This window comes from Lytechinus variegatus, chromosome 3 (genome assembly GCF_018143015.1).
Source record: "Lytechinus variegatus isolate NC3 chromosome 3, Lvar_3.0, whole genome shotgun sequence".
Taxonomy (NCBI): domain Eukaryota; kingdom Metazoa; phylum Echinodermata; class Echinoidea; order Temnopleuroida; family Toxopneustidae; genus Lytechinus; species Lytechinus variegatus.
This window is the reverse complement of record NC_054742.1, coordinates 57,416,968-57,435,954: the sequence shown is the minus strand read 5'-3', so window position 1 is coordinate 57,435,954 and position 18,987 is coordinate 57,416,968. Positions and strand designations below refer to the sequence as shown.

At 36.1% G+C, this 18,987-nt stretch overlaps 1 protein-coding gene across 4 annotated transcripts in view; it reads left to right on the top strand.

The window, feature by feature from the left end:
* Positions 1–18,987, top strand: part of LOC121411459 (inactive histone-lysine N-methyltransferase 2E-like) — a 50,510-nt gene that overhangs the window by 11,383 nt on the left and 20,140 nt on the right. For 3 of the 4 annotated variants that reach the window (XM_041604209.1, XM_041604207.1, XM_041604210.1), the window contains exons 3-11: positions 2,970–3,171; positions 6,747–6,855; positions 8,399–8,574; positions 9,359–9,543; positions 10,814–11,043; positions 11,614–11,711; positions 13,712–13,996; positions 16,288–16,405; positions 18,268–18,377. In XM_041604209.1, coding sequence (XP_041460143.1) covers positions 3,098–3,171; positions 6,747–6,855; positions 8,399–8,574; positions 9,359–9,543; positions 10,814–11,043; positions 11,614–11,711; positions 13,712–13,996; positions 16,288–16,405; positions 18,268–18,377 — 1,385 coding nt within the window. In that variant the 5' untranslated portion in view covers positions 2,970–3,097. The remainder of the gene's footprint in view (positions 1–2,969; positions 3,172–6,746; positions 6,856–8,398; positions 8,575–9,358; positions 9,544–10,813; positions 11,044–11,613; positions 11,712–13,711; positions 13,997–16,287; positions 16,406–18,267; positions 18,378–18,987) is intronic. The other variant, XM_041604208.1, reaches the window with a different exon arrangement.

Genomic DNA, 18,987 nt, shown 5'->3' with positions numbered 1-18,987 from the left:
GTTATGTACTAGGGTACTGTGTGTACATTAGCCTACATGTACTGTAGGTTATCTCCCCCCCCTTTCAGATACATTTTACATGTAGAAAATCATGAGACTTGCATGACTCGGGCTGTCAGAGATCCTAAAAATGTGTTTAAAAAACAAGAAATTGAGAGACAATGTCTATTGGGAAGCTGAGTTTGCAGATAAGTCTGTTGAGGAATCTTGGCTCTTTTTCAAGCAGAAGTTACATGATGCTGTCGATAGATATACCCCAAAGATTGACTCAAAGAGGCATCAACAAAAGAAACCTTGGATGGATGCAAAGACCCTTGGCCTTGTGCAGGAGAAGCACAGACAGTATAGGAAACTGCGTGTTATGCTAAAGGATGTTAATCGTACAAGATACAGTGGAAGGGATATTGATGAACAACGCCAATGTTACGCCCGTTCAAGTAATCAGGCCAGATGGGCATGTAGAAAAGCTGTTCATAATTTTGAGGGACGTATTGCATCTGGATCTAAACAATGCCCTAAAGCTTTTTGGTCCTATGTAAAATCCAAGACCACTGTCCGGGAGTCAGTTGCCAACATTGTCAAACCTGATGGGAGTACCACTACTTCAAACAAGGAAAAGGCTGAAGTTTTGCAGGATGTTTTCACATCAGTTTTTACTCAGGAGAATATGAATGACATGCCAGCTCCCCCTGTGGGTGTTTTTATTGCTCCGTTTGATGACATAGAGATATCTTCCAATGATGTATTCAATCTTCTGTGTAAACTGCAACCAAGTAAAGCTCCTGGGCCGGACCAAATCCATCCACGTGTACTCAAGGAATTAGCTGATGTACTTTGCTTTCCTATTTCCATTCTGTTTCAGAAAAGTGTAGGACAAGGAGTTTTGCCTGAAGATTGGAAGAGTGCTAATGTGACCCCTGTATTCAAAAAGGGTAGCAAATCAGAAGGTAGGAACTACAGGCCTGTAAGTCTGACATGTGTTATTTGTAAGTTACTTGAAAGCTTGATAAGGACACAACTTATTCGTCATCTCCAGGAGAATGAGCTGCTCTCTGTTCATCAGCATGGTTTTATTGCTGGACGTTCTTGTACTACACAGTTTTTAGAAGTTTTGGATGAGTGGACCCGCATTTTGGATGATGGCGGTAGTATAGATGTAGTGTTCATGGATTTTATGAAAGCCTTTGACACTGTCCCCCATCACCGACTTCTTAGTAAACTACAAGCTCTTGGAGTCAAAGGGAAAATGCATGCATGGATTAGTGACTTCCTGCTTGGTAGACGTCAAAGGGTCGTTGTCAGTGGTCAACATTCCCACTGGTCAGAAGTTTGCAGTGGAATACCCCAGGGCAGTGTTCTCGGCCCCATTTTGTTTTTAATGTACATGTTAATGATCTCCCAGATATAGTGCAGACTTCAGCCAAACTGTTTGCTGACGATACTAAGTTGTATGTTCGTTCTGATGTTCCAGGGGCCACCGGTAAATTGCAGGATGATTTGACTGAGCTTGAGGCCTGGGCTGAGAAGTGGCAGCTACGTTTTCACCCAGATAAATGTACTGTGTTGAAGATTGGAAGAAGTAGTTCTGACTCTGAGTATCATATGACCAAAGGTTCACAATCGGTTGTTCTACGTGAATGTGAGAGTGAGAGAGATTTAGGAGTTCAGGTAGACTCACGTCTTTCTTTCAAGGAGCACATTTCTAAAGTGGTGTCAAAGTCTAATAGACTGCTTGGTATTATAAGAAGAACTTTTGTACATTTGGATAAGACCTCTATTAAGCTTTTGTTTAAGGGTATTATTCGCCCTATCTTAGAGTATGGCCAGGCTGCGTGGTCACCGTATAAGCTGGGTGAGCAGAGGCGGTTAGAAAGTGTCCAACGTAGAGCTACTAAATTGATCCCAGGTATTAAGCACCTATCATACTCTGAACGTCTTCGCCTCCTGAAATTGCCATCACTCAGTCACCGACGTAAAAGAGGTGACATGATTGATGTGTACAAATATCTGCATGGTTACTATGATTCAAGTTCTGAACTTTTCTATCTGAGACAAGGTGGTAAAACGCGAGGTCATTCCTTAAAGCTAGAGAAAAGATATTCGCGTCTTGATGTGCGTAAGTTTTTCTTTGCTAACCGAGTGATAGATGTGTGGAACAGTCTCCCAGAAGATGTAGTTACTGCTTGTTCAGTGATTGCTTTTAAGAATAGACTGGATAAGCATTGGGAGAAGAGTGCCTATGACTTTGAGTAATTTTTGTTTCTTGTGTGTTTCCATGGGATTTTTCACTGTCTACGATACCCCTGCCACCCCTCCATGCCAACATAAGTAGCGCATCTAATTTTGTCTGAAGGAGAGCAGCAATAGACATTTCTACTTTGATCGATGAACAGGCTTCGTCCTACAACATCGTTGGAGTAAACTAAACTAAACTAAACTATACATGTATGTAGGCCTACATGTACAAGGTTTTAGAGTTATTTTTATCCATCATGAGGTCTAGATTTTAAGGAAAGAAATAAGGTTTGTATGTAAGTTTCAAGTAAGAGAGAAGCAAATGTGAACTGCAACTCTATAGATCAGAACAATAAACATGATTGTACTGACATAATCGTAATAATAAACCATTCATGTATTTGTACTATCTATGACTCTGAGTACATGTCTGAGTCAAAGAAGTGCAATAAATGCAATAATACTGCTTTCACCAGCGGGGACATTATTATGCGTAGACTATGGACATTAGTATGCTCAATCCTGTGAACACAGAAGAGTACATGTTCAATATACATGTACTTGTACATGTACATAAGTGTGCATGCAGTGAACCCAAATTGAAATGTGTGTTGCAGTGCATAACCAATGGACAGCTCAGTGTACGTGTACAGTACATGTACGTGGATGCCCTTGTATGCATTATAATGGCAGTAATTTTAATGTGTGTGTTCTTCTCTCTTCATGTTCTGCAGGTGCACATCAGACCAGTGCTTGCCATGTGTGCCTTTTGTGGCACAAACCGCAAAACGTCTGCAATTCTCCCCCAGAAGACATTCTTACTTCTACTCAAATGTAGGATAGCCACCTTCCCACCTAAGTAATGAGCCAGCCACTGTTTGACCCCTCACCTTTCATCACAAGTAGTCATCATGTAGTCATGGCTGCAGGAACAGAGTGAGTGTATAAGTATTATTAACCCTTTGCACTCCAATGTTTAATTTTTGCACATTGGTACAATTACATTTTTACAAAAGCGTAGCAGCCGGAAAATCTCTTGCATCTTTGCTGAAATTATAGATTTTAGTGCCAAACGGCAGTACTCGGTATTGTTTGAATTTTCTTAAATAGGACTTTTTGGGCCCTTGTCTAAAAATGTAGTTGATTGAATAGAAGAAAGCTTCAGTACATACACCATGTACTTAAAAAAGATTTCATGACATTTCTTTTCAAAATTTAAGTTTATTTCCATGATTAAAACAAATTATATACAAATCATTGACATTAAAAGATATGTCACTAGTAGAATGGTTGTCTGTCTGCAAAGTCGATATTTGATCTTAATTAACTAGTGAATGGATCATAACAAAAGACAAATACCCCTTTCATAAACCCAATTACTATGAATTAGGCGGCTAATAGCAGCATAATTTGGTCGTAAAATTGGAGGAGGACAAGAGTTATCCGCATTACTCTGATGCTGCTATTATCCGCATAATAGTGGCATCGGGATAAGATTTTGAGTTTATGAACGCATTTCCAAATAATGCGGATAATTGCCATGGTGCGGTCACAAGGTCACCCTTTTCCAACACAACCGCATCGGAGGGGGCGTGTCCAGTTGTCATGGCGATTATCCGCCTTTTTCAGGACGGGCGCTCGTAAAAATAATGTGGCTTATTTTCGGAGTTTATGAACGCAATTTTTATTGAATTATCCGCATTACTCTTAGGCGGCTAATTGGAGGATAGGTTTATGAAAAGGGTATAAGAAAACCTTATCCTAAAGGACAAGTCCATCCCAACAAAAAGTTGATTTGAATAAAAAGAGAAAAATCCAACAAACACAACACTGAAAATTTCATCAAAATCAGATGGAAAATAAGAAAGTTATGACATTTTCAATTTTCGCTTAATTTTACAAAATAGTTATATGCACATTCTGGTCAGTATGCAAATGAGGGAACTGATGACATCACTCACTCACTATTTCTTTTGTATTTTATTAAATGAAATATGAAATATTTCAACTTTCTCCTCATTGTCCTGTGAAACAAAGTTTTATTTTGCCCTGAACATGTGGAATTACCAATGTTTAACATTTTATGGTTCAGTCAAGTTGGTCCCTATTGTCAAGTCTGTAAAAATTTGAATTTTGTATAATTCAACAATAAAAAACAAAAGAAATAGTGAGGGACATCATTGATTCTCTCATTTGCATGTGACTAAATTGTGCATATAACTACAAGTATTTTGTGAAAAATAAGCAAAACTTTAAAATGTCACAACTTACTTAGTTTTCACCCAATTTTGATGAAATTTTCAGCATTATGCTTCTCTGATTTTTCTCTATTGATTCAAATCAACATTTTTCTGAGGTGGACTTGACCTTTAATGCAAGGTTATTGGGACCAAAATTCAAAATCTTTTTGTCAACATGTATGCCAGAAATAATTTTCCTGGTATTGCATTGCAATTTTCTTCACATTTTTTGTGACTGCTGGTACATATAATTTCTTATGTGTTACAATTTTTGTCTCACCTGCATAGCAGAGTGAGACTTTAGGCACCACTTCTCCATTGGCTGCGGCGTCAATATCAAATCTTAACCAAAGATTTAGTTTTTTAAATGACAGCATAACTTACAAAGTACATGTATACATGTATGGACCTAGTCCCATGATCAATGTCAAATGTCATTTAGGGTCAATGAAGGTAGTATTGTATCATTATATGAATGGTGTTTTAAGTGAATAATACATGTAGTAGTTTTCAAAGTTAGCACTGCTACTGTATTTTGCGTAATGCATTGGAGACAGCCAGAGGCGCTCCACTTGTTTACAATCTTTAACCAGAAATGATGATCAAAATTTACTCTCAGGACTGCTTTTACATGCATGAGCTTATTGTATCGTTTTCATGTACATGTAGGTTTAAAAAACAACCTGAAATTAATGATACTGGTCCTATAAATATTTTTGTAAGGTGGAGAAAAATAAATAATCCTGGCATTGCTTATTACACTCTTTTTATCTACATGTATAGGCCTAATATTTACTAGAAGTACATGTATGTGTATATGTTGTTAGACTCCACAGAGTCCACACTAAGTTTTGTTGATGGTGGTATATTTGTGCTACAACAAACACAATATTTTTTTATGGCACGATGTTGAATTTAACTTGCAGGAAAAAATAAGGAAATACTTAAAAAATTACATGATTTATTAAAATATTATGATATTAGGAATACACGCTCTCCCACCTTGTTCTATTTACATTATAATTCATTATCAGGTTATCAAGAGTTATTCTTTAATATTGTACATGAAAGAACAAGAATTACCTTTGTTTCTGCCTACATGTACACTAACTTTGTATTTAATATGTTATCAGTCATGCATAAATGATTATGAATTAATTACGATAATGCAAATTTTCATACCTTACTGTAATCATTGAAGATAGCTTGTAATGGTTCGTGGTCATGACTCATTTCTTATTCATTGAGAGGAGATGATATCCTTTCATTTGATAAAGATTCTCTTCATTGGTTTTATTAATTTAGTCTGAAAATATATATGGAATATAAAAGTGTAATTGCAATCCCCGTCATTAAAGGGATGCTCTGGGCTGAAGATATTTATATCTAAATAAATAGAGTAAAATTCACAGAGCAAATTGCTGAAAATTTGATCAAAATCAAATAAGAAAAAATAAGAAAGTTATTGAATTTTAAAGATTTGCATTATTCCGGTGAAACAGTTTTAGGCATGTGTTCATGAATATTTATTAGGTGGGCTGATGATGTCATATCCCCACTGGTTCTTTTGTATTTTATTGTATGAAATTTAAGGTTTACTGAAAATTTTTCTACGAAGAACTAGAGCAATGGGATTGACAACTGATTACATCGTAAGTGCATTATTTATTTCTTGAACTTATTACTTTATTATAATGGAAACACATCATTTACACATTCATGAAAAATGAAACAGTTAGGATTTCATGTAATAACATAAGAAAAAGGAAAGTGGGGACATCATCAGCCTACCTAATGAATATTCCTGAAGACATGTCTAGAACTGTTTCACAGGAATAATGCAAATCTTTTACATTCAATAACTTTATTATTTGTTATCCAATTTGATGAAATGTTCAGCAATTTGCTCTGTGAATTTTATTATTTTATTTTTTAAGCCTAGAGTATCCCTTTTAAGAGCCAACAGTAGTTGAATATTCATTCTTTAAAAAAAAAGTAAGCAAAATTAAGATTTCTGATTGAAATATATTTTATTGTCTTGCAATAATTTCATTTACTTGATAGCCAAATTCACTACAATTCACTTCAGTTCCTGTTTAACCCTACAGAGTAATATTGTCATCGACTACATGTTTGTATTTTTTTGTATATTGTATTTATGAACTGAAAATATCTAAATCTCAAATTGCTACTCCTGTAGTGTACAATAGACAATGAGTCCACAGGAGTTCAAAATTCTCTCATCCAAAATATTTTTTTTCCTCACCGCAGTGTTGAAGCAGTTGACCAACCTGTGGCACCTGGGGATGTGAAGAGTCAAAGCATCTCAGCTCAGAGTACTCACATGTCAATGTCACATTATCTTGGTCTACCTTATCAGGTAAGGAAATGCATTAATGTAGTATTACATTATTGCTTAATCTTGCGATACAGACCTCTTTCCTACATGTTCATGTACATGCATACTCTGGGAACAATTTTTTAATGGGGAATAGTGGTTTAGAAGAAAAATTTGACAATATTTTCACTAAAAACAGGGGTTATTTTGGTTAACTTCTACTTTTTAGCACACATACCTGACTCCCAGGGGGTGCTGCCTACATGTATAATGTATAACACATGCAGCACCCCAGGAAAATATTGGGGGGGGGGGTGCTGAAGCACAATCAGCACCCTGCTTCCCAGGGTCCTGCCTACTTGTAGCAACAAATACACATGTATGTACACCCATGTACATTATGTATGTTTATTGTTAATGACTGTTAACACTGCTTGAACCTAAATTTTGATCAACTAAATTGTATTGATCCTGTTAGGAACAGGTCAGAGTCTGAGCCATAACGATTTAGTTTGTTGATATTAAATACATGTATTTTTATCACACCACATCAAACAAAAATATTTTTATATATCATACATGTAGGAACATGTTTTGCATTTATTCACATGTACGCAGACGAGCAAAAATCAATGTGCCGTTGTAAGGTGCTCACAAAATAAAGATTAGACTTGTTTCGTTTGATCCTTGAAAAATTTCATTTGAATATTTTTATGTCTTTCAAAATGTGTACATGTACCGATTTCAAACTACATGTTCATCCTGTTTTCTTTTCATGAGGAAAGTCAACTTTCTGTTCCTTTGTCAATTGGAATAGAAATGACATGTGATGATAAACTTATCTTTTGGTGCCAGGCAGGGGGGTATATATTATTAATGTGTGTGCTTTTATTTTTAATGAAAAGATGATAAAATGATCTGTTGGTGGGGAAGGGGGGAATAATAATCCATTGGTGTGTATTCTCTGTCTTTCTTATCTCTCTTGAATTGATTATCAAATCTATTTAAAGGATAATGAGGATAATGCTACCAGCATTATTATGAAGAGATTAATGAAGACCATATCCCTTCAAGGTTTTACATGTACTAAACACCAAATTGTGATAAGATTATAGGCTACTTGTAGTCTATCACATTATAACTGTAATTGACACCTTTCACAGATGTGATAGTGTTTTCTTCTGCAAGAAACTCATGGGGGTGGGGCAGGGGGACAGATTCTATCTAGATACAAACTTTATGTGATTTTTTAGTTCTTTATTGTCCAAACAAAGCAATGATTCAGTGTATACACATGAACAAATGTGGAGTTCACATGGATGCATATACGTGTATGTACAAGCTATATGTGGTGATTGATTATGTTGCCTTTGTTGCTCATCTACAATTGTAAGATAATCCAGTGGGTGTTAAATAAAGCTGTTTGTATGACTTCGCATACAGTTTTTATTGTGTAGCTCAAAAAAAAAAGGGCCACAACTCATGAATGCATGAAGTCATTCCTAACTTATAGCTTTCTGAAACAACCACTCGGACTCTAGGAATAATAAGAAACAAGAAATATCCCTCTTTTTTCATCCTTCAGGATCATAATTATGGGCAGCCTCCACCACCCACACCACCTCAGTCTCCCCCGCCCACCCTTGACACCATCCCTGTCCTTCCGCTTAATACCATCTATGAAAATACCAATCCTTCCTTCACCCCTCCTGAAGACAATGTTGATTCCCAAAAGGATGAAGGAGTCACAAGATGTATCTGGTAAGCCGGTGCTACACTCTTATGCCCCTTATTTTAAGATAATATAGTCAAACCAGTCTTAGCGGCCACCAGTCTGAAGTAAAAGCCTGTCTTAAGTGGCCGACAAAATTGTCTTCATTTGAATTTGAAAGAAATGTGCGCAACACAGAACCTGTCTCTAAAGGCCCCCTGTCTCCAGTGGCCAGTAATAAATAGGTTTGATTGTTTCATTAAATGTATAAAATGAACTTCATTTGTTCTTGATTTTCTGTTTACAGAAATCTCCTTCCATGCTTTCAAGGAGGAAATATTGAATCGTTTCTAAATTTATTCCCAATATTGATTACCTTCACTTGAAGGATCAATTAAAAAAAACATGTTATGATAGACAACAATGCCTCAACAATATATAGGTCATGTATATCATGTACTAAGAAAATACTAATGTGTAGGCCCTACCCTCAATTTATCTATTGAAATGAATGATGATTTACTTCTTCAAGCATGAGTGTAATGACATGGTAAGTTTGTAGATATCTGTTCAATCGTTATGGTTATTACAACTCAACTACTACAGGACTTGTATTATTTACATACAGTATCCAATATAAATGATTGGTTTTACCTTCGGTGGTCAGTTCTGTCCAGTAATTGTTTTGTAATTGCAACATGCTTTTCCTATATCACTTTGTTGTCTTGAGCAGGAAACGCTACTTTATACATTGCAGGAGGCATTAGTTACTTTCATTTCTCTCCCTCATGATATATTGTAATAAAGTGTGTTGCCACCCATTTCCTCTTTCAGTACCTTTGACCATGATGATGGCTACATGATCTGCTGTGATAAGTGCTTGGTCTGGCAGCATGTGGAGTGTATGGGACTAGACAGGAATAACATTCCAGATGTGTACTTCTGTGAGAGGTGCGAACCGAGGATGGTGGACCAACAGCGAGCCCTTGAGTTGCAGACCATAAAGCGCAAACACATACGTGAGTTTCTGAAACATTGTGGTTGTACGTTTACATCTAATTGAACTGGCATTCTATGTATTAAGTTTGCATCATTCATAGTTCACAATTTGTTAATTTCAAATGATTTCTGCTGTTATGCCTTACCCATATGCTTTTCCGATTCGAATCGCAATAAAAGAATGGCTGTTGGAAAAAAGTGTTTGCATAGTTGTGTAGTCTCCCCGGTTGTTGATTGATGAGAATTGAAGGTTTACCAAGAAAGGTTGAAATTAAGCCAAATTTTGATAGAACACTATATTGGAGATAATTAGGGGCAATGTATAACCCTACTCTACATTTATCTAGTTTTTGGTGTCATTATTTACTGGTTATTAGGTTTAATGAGTATGAACATTTACCGCTAGATTTGATAAAGGTGAATAAAAAGGTAATAAATGCTATGGAAAAATAGCTAGAAAAAAATGTTAATTTCATTTGTCTTTATTAATGTGATGTTAACATGACTACTTGACCTGAAACTCATTGCTATTTCGTTTTTTAACCCTAATTAGACCGGGGGGGGGGGGGGGGGCTGATTCAATCACCATGACATTTTTTGCAATAAATCCCTGCGTCAAATTTTTTCAGCGTGCTGCTCGCTGACTGGTACGTGGTTCCAAAATTACGCAACATTTTGTAAGTGCATGCAGACCCAAAATTGCTCAGAAATGTGAATTTGTGTACAAATCCAATGCAAATTGTGTATTAAGCAAAAATTCAACAAAGGTGTATCATTTCTCCTGATTGAACTCACTAATTGTGTCTTGTTTATGGTCAGAATAAGGTGCCTGACGATTTCCATCGAAAAAATGAAAAAAAAAATAAAAACAAAGAAATACATAAGAAATTTAGAGAACAATTAAACACAGAAGAATATAATTGTGATTTTGAAATTTCATTTGATATAAATCCTATAAAGAGTCTGTGAATACAAAATTAGCATTCTGGGGGCATTAGTAAGTTAATTGATTTTACACATAAATTAGCATTATTAATGAGCAATGAGATTTTTCGCAGAAGTTGATCTTAATGTTGTAAATTATGCCATGGGTAACACGCATGCCAATTTTGGTCGCGATTCGTGATTGACGGCCAAGATCATAGAGGGAGGGGGGGAGTGGCTGAATCCCCCAGTCTTCTTAGGCGTCAAAATTATTTAGGGTTAAGAAGGCTGCTTTGAATGGATGTCTTTGTGATTTACTTTTCGTCCTGTAACAAAAAGCATGCAACATGTATTTGTATTTTTCAGTTGAACGACTAGACAGCAGTGATGATGACACCAAACGAAAACCCAAGAAGACAAGATACTCCTCAATCTCCAATACCCCAACCAGTCTCACTCTTACCTCAACAAAAGGGAAGAACAAGATGAAGAAGAAGAAGAAAAAGAAAGAAAAAGAGAAAATTAGAGAAAAGATGAAGGAAGAGGAGAAAGATCAGAAACAAGAGAAACACCACAAGAAAAAGAAGAAGAAAAAGGTGTGGTGTTTACTGGTGTTTTAATTTTGCATTCTTTGTGTGTTTATGTGCTTAAATAATTGTGCGAAGACAGATTGCTAAAGATACTTCATGAGAAGAATGTTCCTCAAAAGGGTTACTATCATTCTCGAAAGACGAAAATCTTATTTCTGCATTATCTGGAGGAGGCGTGATATCTAATTTGGTAGAGTGGTGGTTTCACAATCCAGTGACCTTGGTTCAATTCCCACTTGATTGGCAAGTGCCTTTTGGTAAGGCAGTTATCCTCATAACCAGGTCCCTTGGAGAGGACCTTATTGGCCGTCGGTCCTCTGGTTGGAATGAATTTTGATTAGTTTATGTTTTAACAGATTTGATGAGAAGGCTTTATCTAGGATGTAAACATGTTTATTGTCTGCCATTCTACAATTCGTCCGTGTTACCAAACCAAACCACACCCCTGTTCTGTATTCCACACACACACGTGTCTCTCACCTGTCTCTATTATATTATTTTCATTTGTTATTCATTTACCCTTATGCATGTGGCCAAATTCCTAATCACCTCTCTGCACTGTGAACTGCAAACCAGCAGTTTGATTTGATTTTGTCTTCACAGAGAAAGCACAGGAAGAATCGAGGAAGGGCAGAGCCTGGAATAGGGGATTTGCTTCTTCATGGAGAACAAATGTAAGTTTACTTTACATATTTGATTTTAACTTCTGTGATTATCCATATTACCATGTACACCTCAAGTACTACACTTAGTGATGTTTTTCTTTTTCCATTGCAAGAGGGAATTAGTTTACTCTTTTCCAGTCTGTGGGTCCTGTTTCATATAAACTTGTTAATATAACAAATGCACAGTTTTTATAACAAGTTTACTGTAAGCCAACCAGATTGAATGATTTCAGTAGCTTTAAACTGTTATTGCAGATTTGTATTATAGAAAGTTTTATGAAATGGGACCACTACTACTAACTACTACTACTACTACTTACTACTTCTACTTCTAACTACTACTACTAACTACTACTACGAGATTTATTACCAGGACTATGTCACTAACTGCAGGGGCTGAATCAATATTTGGCACCAGTGCACTTTATATTATAGGCTTTGTGACGTCCTAACGAGTTCCCCCTTGGCCCAATAAATCACATAACTGTCTAGGCATTTAGCTTTATAGTGTGATAAAATTGTCACTTGAAGTATATAAGAGTGTGTAGAGTACCGGTATATATATAAAATTTCCAAATATTCAGTTATTATATTTCACAATGAAATATTGTAAGTAAAGACTCTTGTCTAGACAATCAGTATAAACAATTTTGCTTATGTCACCTAATGAGCCTGGTCTGATGTAAAAATGATGTTGCCAGTGATTTTAATAGGAAAATTAGACCTACAAGTTAGCTTGTGTAAAATAGAAAAATCAAAGGAATATGAACAATATTTTTTTTTAAGAATTACTGGACAAATAATATTAAAGTTATGAGCATTTCAATGTCAATACCACTAATGCTCTGGAGATCCTCATGCATGTATGAAATACTTATTATTTACACGTCAAAGAATTATATAATTATTTCAGATTCAACTTAGTTTTAAGTACCTAGCCTTTTTTTGTTCTTGTTGTTTTAGCTTATATATTTGCGCCAATTTTTTTTTTCATTGCTTTACTGGTCTTTGTGGAAGGATTTCTAACAATATTATGTGACAAAACAAGGAGGTCTGCATAAAGTAATAAATAGATGAAAAATATACATATTATGGATTGATATTGCATACAATTTACTCTTTATTTCCTCCCTTTTTACCCCCCCCCCATGTTGTAGCTAAGCAGGCACTCTATGAAGTTAGTCTTCCATATGCTAGAGACTCCAGAGAAAAATCAATAGAAAAATGTACACTACAAAGGAGAGAATAAATTCCCCTTTCCATATAGTGAGCAACTAAATGATTTATGATACTTGCAAATAGTGATCAAACAAATAAAGTGGGAAAAGTTTACCTAGTTTTGATTGTTAATAAAAAATGGAAATGATTTCCTGCTAGCTGAATATCATGAGTTTGCCTGTTTTAAAAGTCATCCCTTGTTGGATTATGTTTATGATATCAAAGACCAGCATTGAGCTCCAACTTGAGGAAACCCCCCTGTGTGGAGCAGGATATTTGTCATCAGACAGTCTTAATAGGTTGATCTTTGAGGTGCTCTCTAAGCCCACATCCAAGCATTTCCTCTGTATAATGGTACTCTGGATTGGCACTGGATTGCCTTGTTCTGGTTAAGACGATCCCCTTTCTCTTGGCCAGCTTCTGGAACAGTGGACTAGTGTCCAGACATTGAAACAGAGGGTAGTGAGTTCAAATCCCAACCATTCCTAAAGCGAAAACTTGATTCATATTGTGCAGCTTCTTGAATGGAGGGCTGCTGATAAAGCAGTAACTCAAGCTAACACTGGGGTAATAATAGTTGCGCTTTGTATCCATGCAATATAATTCCAGCTATCATTATTGTCCTTTTTGAAATGGCTCTAATACATTACAAGACCAGCTATGGGAAGTTTCTATTTTCAAATAATGGAGATAACTTGTTACAAAGTCCACAGCTGAATATGGTACTCATCTCAACAGTCAGTAGTATTTTCAATGAAATATGCTCTTATCAAACCCTTACCATCTTCCAGATTGGACAATTCAGACAGCTTTGTCGAAGCAGCGGAGAACCAATACAGCACGGAACTGAACCAGTACCTCTCCGACCAACGCCAAAATGCAATGTGGACCATGCCTAGCCTTGGCTGCATCCTTGATGATCTCTCACCCCAGAAGATCAAGCTCGGTGCTACTGGAAGGACGGCTCGTGGGTTGTTGACTACCGAGGAGCTGGCTCCCAATCAGCCCATCGTGGAGTACCGTGGCATGCTCATGCTGAGGGATCAGTTTGTTCCTGCCAATGGATGGACTAAAAAGTGAGTCCACACAAGTTTTATTTTTCTCCTGAGCATTTATATAGCCTCACCATATATTGTCCCATTTACATGAATTGTTGATTTTGGTAAATGAACTTTCTCTGTTTTTGCAGCGTTTTGTTCTGAATCATTCAAATGTGGCCATAATTTTGGTATGAATGGGAGATATATACTGCCCACTTTCTCATTTCATTTACCATGAAGTCATAAATTGGACTAATAGGACGATATGGATGGCAAGTGAGGGTAGTCTTCGGTGTTTCATTTGATACATTAGAGAGGTGATGAATGTTTCTTTCTTGGACCAAGAGAATTGCTGGCTCCAATGAGGTAAATTTGTAATAGATACTCTCTCTTCTTTAACCAATGGTGGGGGTCAGCAATTCTTATTCATCTCCTCATGAGAGTTGAAGACATTGTTTAAATTTGCATGTCGCAAAATTTTGTGAAGTTCGACCATGGGTTAGAATATGTCATTTGATGTTAAATGAATTGTGAAATTAGGCTCTGACATGTTTTTTTCCCCATGAATTGATTTAACCACTTTTTTGTGTGTATCACAAAATTTGATCACCTAAAGGGTATAATTTTGCATATTGTCAAATTAAGTAATTTAACCCATGGGTTAAAGTTAACCACCTTCATGAAGTTAGGCCAATCTGATCATAAATTGTAATAATTTTATATTTTACTTAATTTGGAGGTATTCAAGAAGTTTTGTTATTCTTTATTCTAATTAAGTCCCTCTTAGTTTAAAAATACTAAGATTTCATATTAAAAAAATTAACAGCCATATTTTTATGGGGGGGGGGGGGTGATGGGCATGGGCTATCCCCTATTTGTCACTTTAATTCCCAAAATTGGCATGTATTTTCATGATTCATGGTATTAAAACTTTCCCTCATTGTTTAAAAGGGCTATTCTGCATAAGGAAGTAAAATCCTCACGCCTGATGATTGATGAAATTTATCGTAATCAGTTGTTTTAGTAGATGTGGAAAAGGTGCATCAGAACAGCATGGGTAATTAATAACCCAGTGAAGTGTGTTTGTGCTCTGGAGAAGAATACAACAAACAGGATATGTAGGATATGTTAATTAGGGGGAGAAGGAAATAGCGGGGCCTGGGCTGGCGGGCAAAATATGAATTCTGAATTGATGTCAAGCAGACTCATCGTGCTACGGATCAAGGACATTGTGCCTCTGGTGCAGAGCATGTGTAGAAGATTAACTTTGTGTGTGTGCTTTTGTGGATTGCCATATGGGATGTTCAGTATAAACATGTAGTTTCTGTTTCATCTTGAGATGAAACTGCTAAAGATATTGTTTGTTCAATGGCCATGATTATTTTCGCTTCATATGAGGTTATCTACCCATACATGTACGATCTGAAATCAACTAAATGTCATCTTTCATACTTCGTCAGGGAAGCCTGGATATTTATGAAAACATGTTGCTATCCATGTGGTAATAATTATGATACATATATTCTATACAAAATCAGTGTGAATGGTGACTTACAAACCTAAATCTTCTTCACAAATTTGTGTGTGTTACTGTTACAAGTTGGCTCAGCATGCTATGATAAAAAAAATAGTTTAAAATCCTTACAAGTCAAATTCTACATGTGTTCAGGTTAATGTAATGTTATTTTCCTGTTTCGTCAATTGCCACAATTGTTTCGTAAATCATACTGTTTTTCTCTTTGATAAAGGTCAGGAACAACTACTGATTATTTCTCTTTCATTCCCTTTACTTTATGCCATTGTTACTGTCCTGTGTATTGCTTTAAACAAAATGTTACCTCTTTGAAGTCATTATTCATAGTACTGACAAAAGTGAGCTCGAGATGCAACAACCAAATATGATTTATTGATATTTTATATTGTACCCAAGGGTGCATTTTTTTAAAGCAATGAATGAATGTTAACTCAACCTGCTCAGAAATCCCCCAGGTAATATATCTGGGTATTGCATTGATTGCAGTGTAAATTACACATTTTGCCTATACAGGATATGTAAATTCTGTCACTTGTTTGTCGTGTGTGAGACCCATTTTGGCCTAGACATCATACGGCAATCCACACTCTCTACCCAGGTGTTAAATGGATACATAATGGATGCAAAAGCCAATGTAGTATAGTAATTCAGTTAAGAAACTACATACATGTACAAGCCAGTACTGAAACTGTTCTGATGTATTGAATGGTATATTCATGTAAAAGCAGAATATAAGTTATCGTATGACAATTTATTGCTTACATCTATTTGATGTTTTTTGTTTGTTACACAGACCCTACCTTCATGTACTGATGTACACAAAGTTTAGTAACATTGAACTCTGTGTTGATGCAAGGAAGTACGGGAATATAGCGCGATATGTGAGGAAGTCATGCTCTCCAAATGCTGAGGTAAGCATATGATAAGAATGAGAGGGGTAACGGGAGTCCTCCCTCCAATATACTTTGTCCTAATGTGGTGATATGGATCCTATGTGACCAGTCATTTATGTTAGCTAACATGCAAATTTGCTAATGACTGGTATTAATGACCTGTGCTAATGACCAGTCATAGTTTTTAGATGAGGATGGAATACGAAATAACTAGAATCCACTATTATTTAACTTCTTACAGGGTTCCCAGCCCATCAGGAAAAATATTTTACTTTTTCCAGGTCGGGGAAAAATCACGGAATTTGATAAAAATAACTCAAATCAAGTAAAAATCACGGAATTTTGATCAACCCAAGACTCAAAAGCACGGTAGTCAGTTATATTTTATTGCATATCAAAACAACATCCATTGAATGACTGGTTATGGTGGTAATAACTAGCTTTTCATGATTGTTTTTTTACTGAAAATACATCTAATTCAGTGCAACAACTTTAAAAACATGCGAAACTGGGAATGGGTTTCAATTATTATCAGGGAATTTTTAAACTTCATCAGGGAATTTTGTTTTCTTGAAAAGCTGGGAACCATGTCTTTTACACATCATTCTCCTACGGGCAATTCCATGTAATGATTAACCTTCTTGTACATCCGACCCCTTTTTTTCCAAGTCTTACTTCACCATAAACTGACCAAGTCATGGTCCTTTGAGAATCTTAAAGGGGAATCCAACCCAAATAAAAACTTGTTCTTAGGGGAATAAGAAAAATCAGACAAGTTGATAGGTGAAAGTTTGAATACTATCTGACAAATAATAAGAAAGCTATGATTTTTTTAAAGTTGTGAATATTGGTAATCCCTAGATCCATGGAGACTGCAAATTGGCCACATATGTGATGTCACAGTGATGTAAGGCAAGGACTACTCTTCCATGTACTCCAATACATAAAATGGCTAATATGTCATTTTTTCAAATGTTTTACTTCAAATTTTATTTTTCTTTCACGAGGACATAAAAAAATATACTACCAGGGTTATATTTAGATTACTGCCCCAGGGGATTGGGCAGTTAGGAGAAAACCACAAATCCCTGATAATTAAGTACATGGCCTATGGGAAAGTTGTCCTTGCCTCTTGTCATAATTTACTTACCCAGTTGCCAATTTGAAATCTACATAATCATAGGGATTTCAATTTTAAAGCAGCCATAACTTTCTTATTGCTGGTCCGATTTCTTTCAAACTTTCACCATTCTGTTTTATCTATTTTTCTCCTTTCCAACACTACATTTTATGACCAAGGCTGGATTCCCCTTTAAAAAAAACAAATCAGAGACAGAAAATTTTGGTCCCACATATAGAGGGTCAGACGTACATATTTTATGGAATAGCCCCTAAGGCATTGGAATAATTGCCCCCACTTGTTACCTTTGAAATATTCTGAAAGATTGTCAGCAACGCCTTGTGCTTGTAAAAATTCCCTCGTCGATGGATATTATTAGTATAATATTTCTCCCTCCAGGTTTGCTTTATAGAAATCATCTCAATTTGAATTCATTAATACATATTTTCTCATTTAATTGCATAAGACAACAACAATTTCATGGTGAAGAAAAAATGTAAACACCATACTGAAATCTCATTGACCTCTTGCATCATGTAAATGAGCAAGCATGGTATGTGCAGTGATATATTACATCATCCAAACATGATCAAAATGGTATGCCCATGTGACCACTGAGAAATACATGTTTGTAAATTTTTGACGGGTTTAACATGAGCTTGGGACCTTGGATCAAATCCCAGACTATCACATTAATCAATTTATATGACTACCACCTGCGGAAAATAAAGACTATTTGTTTTTATACCTTGATATATAGGTTCGACACGTTGCTATCGATGGTCTTCTTAGGCTGTACCTCTTCTCACTGGTTGACATTTCCAAGGGCAGTGAAGTGACGGTGGCTTTTGACTTTAGCTACAAAGATTGGTAAGTAATTCCAGGGTTTGAATTTCAACATTTCTATGGCAAGACCACATTTTTGATTACAGCATAAGAGGGAAAACAAAAGCAGGGCTTAAGAAATATCTATGGCCAATTAGAGGGTCATCGAGGTTCAGTTAGCAGGGCTTCCACTGCCATGGCCTTCAGCAACCTTGTATTTATATAAACAGACCCTAAAAGGATTGGGCTGTTATATACTCAGATTTATTGTGGCAAGTAGTTTATGTTACAAAGAATGGGCAATCCGGTGAATGGTAGTGGAGATCAAGTGGGGGGGGGGGGGGGGCATGGTCCCCCCGTCCTAATAATCCCTGTAATATTTCTCAAATAGAAATGAAAACATATATATATATGTGTGATTGCAGTCGAAATTTTGACTGCTTTGCAAACTTTGCACATATAAACCATCATAATAATGATCATATATAATGTATACATTTCCAATCTGGTTAGGTAAGAAGAACAGTTACGTCCTTGTTATGTCACATAGGCAGTTTAAATTTATACATAAAACAGGTGGCACTGACACTGTTACTTTGGTAATTTGCTTCATACACAGCTTGACCTGTGTTGCTGTATATAAAAAAGTATTGGT